The sequence below is a fragment of the Notamacropus eugenii genome, chromosome 2, assembly GCF_028372415.1.
Source record: "Notamacropus eugenii isolate mMacEug1 chromosome 2, mMacEug1.pri_v2, whole genome shotgun sequence".
Taxonomy (NCBI): domain Eukaryota; kingdom Metazoa; phylum Chordata; class Mammalia; order Diprotodontia; family Macropodidae; genus Notamacropus; species Notamacropus eugenii.
In genome coordinates this window covers 8,857,066-8,868,226 of record NC_092873.1, presented here as the reverse complement: position 1 = coordinate 8,868,226, position 11,161 = coordinate 8,857,066, and the positions used below count along the sequence as shown (strand labels likewise).

The 11,161-nt window shown below is 38.4% G+C and overlaps 1 protein-coding gene across 1 annotated transcript in view; it reads left to right on the top strand.

The window, feature by feature from the left end:
• Positions 1-369: 369 nt before the first annotated feature.
• The window catches only part of LOC140522472 (uncharacterized), a 58,195-nt gene continuing 47,403 nt past the window's right edge, over positions 370-11,161 (top strand). Inside the window, exons 1-6 of the mRNA XM_072637905.1 lie at positions 370-599; positions 1,171-1,285; positions 1,437-1,667; positions 3,147-3,253; positions 7,049-7,186; positions 8,118-8,248. Of these exons, the coding sequence (XP_072494006.1) occupies positions 370-599; positions 1,171-1,285; positions 1,437-1,667; positions 3,147-3,253; positions 7,049-7,186; positions 8,118-8,248 (952 nt within the window). The remainder of the gene's footprint in view (positions 600-1,170; positions 1,286-1,436; positions 1,668-3,146; positions 3,254-7,048; positions 7,187-8,117; positions 8,249-11,161) is intronic.

The window sequence follows — 11,161 nt, the reverse complement described above, 5'->3', positions numbered from 1 at the left end:
AGAACCTCTAGCAGGGGAAGCAGCCAGCCTTGGGCCCAGCCACCCTCGCGATCATGACCTTTGGAGCCTTCCAGCAGAGAGTTAATGGACCTGGCACGTGAGCACTCGTGCAGGCTTAATCTTTCCCGTTGGGCGCGTGCGCATGCCTTGAGCGTCTGTCAAGCTCACGCGCACTTCGGTCTCCCTCGAGGCGTTGCTAGGGCTCCAAGCATCTCCAGGATCGATTCCTTTCTAACTGTTGCCCTGTTTGGACGCAGTTTCCTTGGAGTCTCTGACTATCGAAGTGTTTTGGAGAGTAAGCGAGCTCCCGGAGAAGGCTGAGGGTCTCCAAGTGAGTTCTCCAGACCATCTCTGAAGCCCGCCCTCAGGATGAGGAAGATTTTCAAAATCTTGAGAAGGAGAGAGCGGTCTCCATCTGGCTCCTCCTCTCCCAGGAGAGACAGCGAGGTCCGACCCTTGGTCCCAGGTGCCGGTTATGTCATCAGAATGAAGGACCTCGGGAAGATCCATAAAGCTGCCTCCTTCGGGGATGTGGCCAGGGTGCAGCACCTGCTGCTGCTGGGCCAGGCACACGTGGACGATCTGGATAAAGAGAAGCGGTGAGAGGGCGCTGGGGGTGAGAGAAGGGATGGCCCCCCCCAGGAACAGTGTAAGACACCCCCTCCTCCACCCTCCCTCCACGAGTCTGCATGTGCCTTGGCTAATCCTTGGAAAACTTGTCCTTTGAGCACCTGGGCCAGAGCAGGCGCAGGCTCTGCCTCCTGGAGATTGGATCCCAAGTTCTGAGTGCTGGTGACCCCTGACCCTCCTGCCTGCCCATTTTTAATGGAGGGGAAACTCCTTCCTTTTACTTGTAGTCTGCTTCCAGCTGACTTACTCTTTCTCAGTGACGTGGTGGGAGCAAATGCTGCTCTCTTCCAGTGAAATGTTCTTCTGAGTCTGCTATTTATTTCCCAGACGTTTTTGTTCATCATATCCGGTCAGAAGAACTAATGCACATTGTAGATGTCCTCGGGTGAGAAGGGTGGCCACTTATATTTATTTGGGCAGCGATTTCGATTTCAGGCGGAGTAACAATAATGCATTTTATGTTACAAGTATAGTACCTAACAAGAGTACAATTTTGATTTTCGTAATTACCAAGCATTGACTTAGCTCTCATTTTCATAGCACACCTCTACACCTGGCTTCTGCAAATGGCCATCCAGATGTTGTGTCTCTCTTAGTAGAGAGAAAATGCAAAATAAACCTGCGTGACAAGCACTATCAGACATCTTTAATGAAGGTATGCCCTAGTTAACCTTGCTGGTCTATAGAATGCGTTTGGAGTAAGAAAATGTGCTTTACTAAATTATTTAAATATCACTAATGATGTTTTAGTATACTAAATACTTTTTAGAGTATTGATTGTCTCTTTCTCTACATTCCATTCACAGGCAGTACAGTGTCAGCAGGAGGAGTGTGCAAGGATCCTGCTGGATTATGGTGCAGACCCTGCTCTGATGGATACCCATGACAACACTGCACTTCACTATGCTGCCTCTGGACTTAACACAGCCATAGCAGCAAAGCTGCTTAGACATACAATAGACATGGAAGCAAAAAACAAGGTAGAAGTCTACCTCTTGTGTGAGAAAATATTTTCTGAGATCAAATGTGTAAATCAGGTATTTTCCAATGCACATTATATTCTTGGAAGCATTTCTTTAATGCAAGTATCTTAAAATCCATCTCTACTCAAAGTTCATTGGCCTTGGGAATTTTCTGATGGCCAGGCAAAACGGGGAGGAGACTCCATTCACAACGGAACTCTTAATGAGGAACTTCCCTCGACTGCTTTGGACCAGGGCCTGTTCTAAGATTTAATCTTCGAGTAGGGTTGTTAACCTGGGATCCATTAATTTCAAAAAAAAATCACCATTTATTTTATAGTTCTTTCAATGTTATTGGCTTCCTTTGCATTCTCTGTATTTTAGGTATTTAAAAGCATTATTCTGGAAAGGGGTGCATGACACACACACACACAAAAAGTTATGAAAACGTGACTTAGGGAATGGTTTGTAATGGTGAAATGTGAAGTGACTTCCCAAGCTCACCTAGCCACTCTAAGTGTCTCAGCAGCAGGCCTTGAATCTCTGTTTCACTGATTTTGAGTTTGGCTCTCCATTCAGTCCACCACATCTGTCTCTCTAGAATTTTCTTTGCATGCTATATTAGGTCTGGTACCCAGAATTCAAAGGTTCCATCAAATATCTGTCTGCAATACTTTACATATAAACATTTACCTATGATAGTACAATGTTAATTGGTCAAGAAGAAATGTCATAATGTTTTAAAAAATATTCTCTTAAAAATTTGTTCAGCATAAAACTGCAGACAGACATTTTACAAGAACAAATTCTTAAGTGTATGTAGGTGTGTTTTTTTTTCTATTTCCTACACACTATGCCGTTTCCTTTGTAGACTTATTGAGTATCTCCTGATTTTTAAGAAAAGGTTTGACTCTTCGTCACTGCTGCTCAAGAAAGAAAATAAAAATCAAAATATACATTAGGAGGGTTGTGAAGGGAGGGAAAATATCAAGAGAATGACTTTCTTCAAGGTTCAGCCACCTTAAGGCAAGATTTTCTTGAGTTTTGAGGCTGGTTGTAACACACTTCAGGGGAAAGGATGAAGAGAACTAGGCAACTTGAAAACTGACCAGAACTTAGTTGTAGCTTGGCCAAGTACTGGGGAAATAAGGGTGACTGCACGCAGACGATCATTGATCATGACATGAAGACAGAGGAAAGGAAGGTACCCCTAAAAGATTAGGAAAATCTCTTACACATCCTGGTTTTCTACGTCCTGATCACAAATTAATAACTGGAAGCAATCCCAGAGGCTATCTAACTTCATTCCCTCATTTTACATGTGAGGAAACTAAGGCCCAAAGAAGTGAAATAATTTACTTACGGTCACATGGAAATTAACTAACAGAAGCTGGATTTATGCCCTGCTCTTCTCATTCCAGAGTTCCATTGTAGCCTACTTCCTTAGCATGTCATTAGCAAGTTCACAGGATGTTCACAACATGCCTTCAACTGAATTCTATCATATAAACAATTCTTGCATACCTTAACTTGATCTTTAATATGATTTTGCAGAAAGGCTGCACACCACTTTTGCTTGCAGTTAAAGAAAATAACCGAGATATGGTAGATCTTTTCTTAAAGAATGGAGCAAATGTGAATACATCGGATAGGCTTGACAGGTACGGTAATTAAAGCTTCCAAGAAAAAAAGAGGTAACTGTTATTAGAGGAATAAGAACAACTTCAATCAGGGAACTCTTAGTGAGCAACAATAATTGAAATTGTTCATCACTGAGAAAGGGTGACAATGTGCACAAACATCAATTATGAAAAGGGCTACTATTTATGCTTCTGCAGCAGAGAAAGCCATTCATGTGGGCATGCCATCCACCATCAATTAGTGATTTATTTTCGCAGGTTTCATTGTTTGATTTTCAATGACTTAAGATCATCACATAGCTGTTTTGTGTACTCGTGATGCAATTGATTCTCTACATGAAATAATCTTCATGTCAATCATGAGAATTGATGTGTGTAATTTTTCCTTCTTCTTCCTTTCATTGTTCTTAAGGATATGTGCACTGACAAATACAAATCAATACAATAATAAGATGACTGACTTTCATGATCCTGTGACCTTATCACTGTGAATATTTATGCCACTGGCTGAGATTTTAGTCCTTCCATACTTTCTTATGCTACAGGATTTTTGTCCTAATACCAGAAATTCCACATAGAGGATCCAAGAAAGGCATTGAAGCCTTCTCCTGGTTCTTTTAATATTTGAGGACGATGGAAGCACTTACATTGTCACATTTTCTCTCTTTTATTCTTTTAAAATTTATTTATTTTTACTTTTCAATTTTTTGCAGTTTTCAAATTTTGAGTTCAAATTGCTCTTCTTCCTGGGCCTCCCCCTTTCCCAGGATGTTATGCAAACTGATATAGGCTGTACATGTACAATCATATTCAACCTATTTCTACACTGCTCATGTTTGACAGAAGTAGCAGAATAAAAGAGGAAAATCTGAAGACAGAAAAAACAAAAAACCAAAAGGGAGAGAAAATAGTATGCTTCCACCTCCATTCAGACTCCATAATTGTTTCTCTGGATGTGAATAACATTTTCTGTCATGAGACTTTTTCCCCCGGTTTTCTCAGCATTTTTTGTCAACTAGTGAATTCAGAAGCTGGAATCTTTGGATTTCTCATATAGAAGATTACTGTAGTCATTGACCCTGGTTCTTTGATACCAAACATATTCCACTAATCCTACACTCTGTTTCTCAGCCTGTCCCAAGTGGCTTTGATGATTGTCGATTTATACAATAGAATTTTATATATGGTAGAGATAGACCACCTTCACTTGTATTATTTTTGATTAATTCCCTTGGTATTCTGGACCTTTTGTTCATCCCGATGAATTTTATTTTTTAATTTCTATACAATAATTTTGGTAGTTTGATTGGTATGGCACTGAGTAAGATATTACTTTTGGTAGAATTGTCATTTGTATCATATTAACTTGGCCTACCAATGAATAACTGATATTTTTTAGATTATTCAGATCTGACTTGATTTGAGTGAAAAACGTTTTGTAATTGTGTTCATTGTTGGTTGGTTTGTATTGGAAGAGAGATTCCCAAGTATTTTATATTGTCACAATTCTCTTTCATCGCTCAATTCTTTGCACACTTTTCCTTCTACCTCTCTTATATGATTTTAATTTCCTTTCTGAGCTCTTCCATGAGCTCTCTCTGAGATTGAGCTCACTTCTCTTTTTGCTTTGCGATTTTGCCTATACGTGTTTTGGCGTCATTCTCCTTCTCTGAATTTTTTTCCTCCACATTCTTTGTGGCCACAATAACTTCCTATGGTCATTTTTTCCAATGACTTTTTGCTCGTCTTTTTTTCCCCTTTCTTTTCAATTTGAGCTCTGCTCACAATGTGGAAAGGGCACTGTTTCAGAATTTTGTAGCAGGGTCTCCAGGTCCTGGCTGTTTACCTGGTGCTGCAATGTTTTGCTGACTCGTGTGGGAGCCCTCTTTTACGGTGGTTTGCTCGGGGGATGGGAGTGGGAATGAAAGGCACTGCTGCAGATAGTAGGGTTCTGGCAGCTTACCTGATGCTGTCCCGGAGTTCTACTGCTGATGTTTGTCATGTGCTACGACTGGTGGAGTGTTCTTGAGTTTCCCTAGATGTACCCTGAAGTTCTTGGCATTGTAACCATTGGTGGCTGCCTGTTTCCTTAATCACCTGTAGGGATAGACCCTACCTGTTTGGCTGAGTCTATTCTGAGGCATGTCAGTTCTTAGAACTGGAGTCTGCCCACTCCCTATACTGGGACTCCGAATCTACCATTGCTTTGTTGAGATGAGGCTTGCTGCTGCCCTGTTGGGATACTTCCTGTCCTGGAGTATGCTCCCTTTTACCTAAGTGAGAAAGAACTTCCCTGTCAATCTTCCAAGGTTTGGGGGCTCTAAGATTGTTTCACCCTATACCTTTGATGGTTCTGCTGTGGCAGGATTTGTTTGAGGGCAGTATTTTATGGTTGTTTCGAGGTGAATATTGGAGAGTTATGGCGATTTACTGCTTACTCCATCATCTTGGATCGCAAAACTAAAAATAATCTTTTAAAAAACAAACCTAATATTTTAAAAGATAGGATAATATTAAGAGCTAATACTATATTTCATAACTCCATCAGTTTCAATCTTTCCCATAATCCTTTATTCCGCGCCACCCCCAAATATATTGTACTCGTTCCTTTTGGTATGTTTGGTATTGAGATTTTGGATCAGAGAAAAACATTTAAACAGAATCAACATTTCTACCTGCCATAAAGAGTTTATTAACACTTGAATATACCTTAAAATATCCATAATTTCCCCATATAATATATTTACATTACATGGATATTTTTGACACTACTTCCACCTTCCACAGAGTTAGCCTATTATATCGGTTATCACTGCGTGAGTGTTCACCCTTCCTTGCAGAGGAAGACCATGCCATCAGGGCAATACTGCCATGACTTGCAATTGACTTTATTTTGAGCGAGGGAGGGCTGTGCAGGTTGCCAGCCTCACATCTCCTCCAGAACCATCTGAATCCAGTGACCAGATATTCATCAGGATGACTGGAGATGACCCAGGATGAGACAATTAGGGTTAAGTGACTAGGCCAAGGTCACACACCTAGTGAGTGTCAAGTATCTGAGGTGAGATTTGAGCTCAGGTCCTCCTGACTCCTGCACTCGTGCTCTATGCACTGCACCACCTCGCTGCCCCATGAGTTATCACGAAGTAATCAAGGAACAGCACACCTCTACGTGACATTACTGATATACCTACAATACTGCCTTAGGCAGAAAGACAGTGAATTATTCAACATAACACAAACTCGGAACTTCAGAAGATCTCTGTTTTCACGATTTTGGATATTTTCTCTACTAGTGCAGCTTGTAATCACACTAACTCTTTATCAACTGCCTTCATGGGTTAATGGGCCTTCCTGAAATCCAATGGTCCTAGCTATCTGGTGATGAACCTTTCTTCAGTTACATGAGCTTGTCCATAAACATTACTTTCAAAGAGCCTCCACTTTCCTTTCAAGGCTAGTAAACAAGTGGAAACTTGGTGTAGGCTCCCTTGAAAGTTCTTCACTTTTGTACACAAGTTACTCTGATGCACTACCTTCTTGTTGTCATGAAAATCTTGAATTGGACAGTTCCTGCTAGAACTCTAAGAGGACAAAAAATACCCCTCTCAATCCTGTCTTTCCTTCTTTTCCTAACTGCCATTTTTCATGCTGCATATAAGCACAAAAAGTACTCATCCCTCACGAAGTATTCATGTTGCACATGCGTATAACCTCATATATGAGATATCCTCTTGTTGCAACATATCGAGAGAAATCTAATTACGTGTGACTCCTTTAAATTCTGAAATGTCGATGGTTTCTTTGTTATTCTAGAACAGCCCTGATGATTGCTGCCCGTTGTAAACCAACAGGTGTAGTCAGTCTTCTTCTTCAATATGATATTGATCTCTCTTGCCGAGATGCATTTGGACAGACAGCTGAGGAACATGCTGCTTTCAGTGGTCATTCCATGTAAGTATCAACGTTTTAATTCTAATAATTTGTATGGAATTGCATTTAAAATCATTTCTCCTCTATACAAAGGAGACTGTCTGGGACTTTCATAGTTGCATAATATGGCAAGCATCTGGCAAGCATACTTCAAGGCACTGTGAAGAAGTTGGTCCAAAGGCCAATTTCGGTTATCCAAGTTCAGGAGGACATAAGCATGAGACGAGTTACAAAGTAGAGTCAGGGTATGTGAGATCAGATTTTTCAGAAGTAAGGATAACGAGGATGATAGGTGCCATTTTTATAGTTCTATAAGGTTTTCCAATGTTTTCCATACATTTTAGTATTTGATCATCCCAAAAGTTCACTTCACAAAAATTTATTTATAAAGTCTGCTTTAAAGACACGGTTTTTTTTTCCTGTTTGTTTCTTAATCTTTGCTGATACCTCCAGTTATAGTAGATTTAAAGTTAGTTTTAGGAAAAGCCACATGATATGTTGGACACCTGAAAGTGAGTGACAGCTAAAGAGAATAAGTAATAAATATAATAATCAACATCAAAATTTACAATGAGGCAGTTTGGTCAGGGGAAAGAGTGCTCTAATTGGAATCAGAGGACCTGAGGAAAAATGATGCCTCTCACTTTATGGATCACCCTGGAGAACTGTTAACCTTTTCTGGAACTCAGTTACTTAATCTAGAAAATAAAGTGTTTGGAGTAGATGATCTAAAGCTCTGAATCTATACTTCTCTATTACTGTGACTCTGAGTACATGTATACTAGGTTTAGGCTGAATAATTAGCTATACCCTACAGACTTCATCAAAAGAATAACAACAATTTTGCTGATAATCTGATTATTAAAGTCTAAGGTATGCAGAGACCCGGTACGTATAATTTTATCTTGGTTGATGTAGAAATATTTTGTTTTATCTTTTACTTTGTACATAGTCATTACGAACTAATTTATCAGTATGGACAACAGAAGGCACTTAATCAGCCCCTTTCACTCCAAATCAGCAGTTTGGAAAGGGCTGCTGATTCCAGATTTACCGTGACTGGACCTGCCAACGATCAGGAAGGTAAGAGTGACAAATTAAAAAAATAGCTAATTTTAAAAAATAATGAAAGAGCAATCTTTAATTTCATATATATTAAATATTTATGTATATAAATATATGTATATATGTTCTATTTCCATTTTATACTTTTAAAGGGTAGGAATTGGTCTATTTTTGGTTATTTACTTAATTATCCTTGTAGGTTGATTATCCTGAACAAAACAGCCTCAAGGTATTTTGTGTTATTAATGTCTGCTTTCTCCAAAAATTTCTTTAAGCAAGTTACAATAACAATTATCAGATTTCTCCATTGTTCTAAATGTAATTAATGAAATCATGTGAAAAATTTTGAACATATTTCACATGTATTATATGTAGTGATATTAGTTATTTTTGATGCTAAAACATGGGAAAAATAAGTACGTAAACGTCTCCTGTAACTGTAGCATGTTCACACACAGAGGCACACCGACACAGATGGGCTCATCTAATATTTGGACATATAAAGGCAGAACGGTAAAACAGCTGGAGAGCAAAGCCTTCTTCCTTTTTGGAAGTCTATGAAAATCACTTATCCAAGCTTTGGAAATGGATACATTTTAAACGTTTCCAACATTTCTAAATGTTCATAAAGCTTTCATTTCAGAGATACCAAAGAGGATGCAAAAGACACAGAAGTTAGGGGGAACAGGGGACAAAGGTTTGCAAGGTAATACATATATGTTCCTAGATTTTTGGTAGATATTTGCACATGTGCCCACTTCCAACATCATCCTAGGAACACTTCCAATCTCCTGATTCAGGCCGTTAAACTTTCAAAGAGAAGAGATTTTTCTGAGTGGTTGCCTAATATTGAATCCTGCCAGCTGGGCCATTGGGAATCTCAATGACCTGGGCTTGCAATAATAACTTCATCCCGTATTTATGAGTTTTCTGTTTCAAATCAATTTACCCTTTACCTTGTGAGAAAAGCAGTGTGGGTATTCTGTTTACTTCCATTTGAATGGTGATGAAACTAAGGAGCAGTTAGCTTAGATGCCTTGCTCATGCCAACAGAGCTCCAAAGAAAGTGTGATCATGCGCATATTACACTACAGATCTGAAAGAGATGAGCTATGTAAATCGTTCCTTAAAAGAAATAAGAAATCACAATGGCACAAGAAACAGTATTTAATTTTAAGTATATCTAGTACAGTCTAAAATCACATCCTTTTCAGAAAACATTCCTTGCTTATAGCTTGTCAGGTGATGAATGAACTTCATTTTTCTTCGTTTTCTTCGTTTGTAAAATAGTATATCTCTAGCTACATACATGCAAATAGAATGAACTTTTAAGATTAAAAATGTCAAGTTGTATTCCTCAATTTCTATTATGTTATCTAGAGAAAGAAATTTAATCAAATTTTTTGAAATTCCAAATCAAATTGTAATAAAAATAATTGTACTTAGGAAACTCAATGAAGGTGGAATGTCTATGAATTTCATCAAACAAGAAAATTTATAGTCTACAAGACGGAAATAAATATAGGGAAAACTGAAAGGATTGTTACTGATAGAACTATTCATAAGTAGGTTTGTGACAGATATCTGAATGCAGACACTGACTTTATGAAATATATAATAACCAGAATCATTTTCTATAGAAACCCAAATCAGAGTGTAAGCGCAACCATAGTAAGGTTAGAATTTTAAAAGCTTCAAACAACTAGGGATAGGAATAGGAAGAAAAAAATTTCTTTTTTTAAATATATTTTTATTAAATATGTATGCTTTCCTTGAAATTCTGTACCATAAGACATTTATTTGTTCTATCTCATTTATGTTCATCCAAGAATTAGTAAAATTTGTTATCTGATACACGAGTGTGGCAGTACAGCATAGCTTCATGCAGCATTAGACAAAATTGGTGATGACTTTTTTGAACTTGAGGAGTCACTGAGCTGTGACCATGAACCTCAAATCTTCATTGTTTTGAGGGGAAGATGAGAGTAGTAATAAAGTGAGGACATATTTTCTTGAGTTTTATTAGTAGTGAACCCTTTGCGTACACATTTTCTTATAAATCATATTGGCAAAGGAAACCAGGCTCTTATCATGAAGTATGAGTGTGATAGAGTTCCGATCCTGGGGCCTGGTAGTCATTTTTCGTTCCCTGAAGCAACATCTTCCTTCTTTGTAATTATTTCTTGTTTTCTTTTGTTCACATTAATTGAGAATAAGCCCAAATTATTTGTCAGAGAAATTCGAAATTTTCTGGTTTTCTGGCATTTTGACAAATTATTGTATTCTGGGGTGGAGCATTCCCTAATCAGTAATTCTCATTTCTTTGATATTTTAATTCAGGGTTATGGTAGCAAAGTCACAAATTATCCCAAAACATTGCAATCCAAAAGTCTTTTTTCTCTCTCTCCCTGATGATTGATATTCAGTTTTGTTTTCATGAAGCCATTACTTTAATTGAGTAATGTCATCTTGTTGCACAACTCTTCATGGGTAATACAAATTGGAAATGCTGACAAGTAAAAGTTGTCCTTCCCAAGTCAGACAGTGCTGTAGTGTAGCTAGATAAGACAGGCAGGATTTAGGACTAAGTGATCTAGTCCTGGCTCTGCCAGGTATTGTGTTGAATTAAGAAATCCAGTGCTCTTGTTAATTACTTTTCTCTTCTTGTCCTTAGCTTTAGGAAACAATGAGATGAATTTCAGTTTAATGAGTGGGTTATATAAATGTCTGCCTCAGGATACAAGCCCATATCACACAATTCTTTTTGGTGATAAAGACAAGACTTGTATTTCCGTTGGCATGAATTATCTCCTTCTGCAAGTGCAGGTTAGCACCTTCTGTGAAACTTCGGGTGGCAGAGAATTGACTTGAGCACTGAAAGGTGAAGGGATATATTAATTTCCACGTAGGCAATATCACAATCAAAGGTGC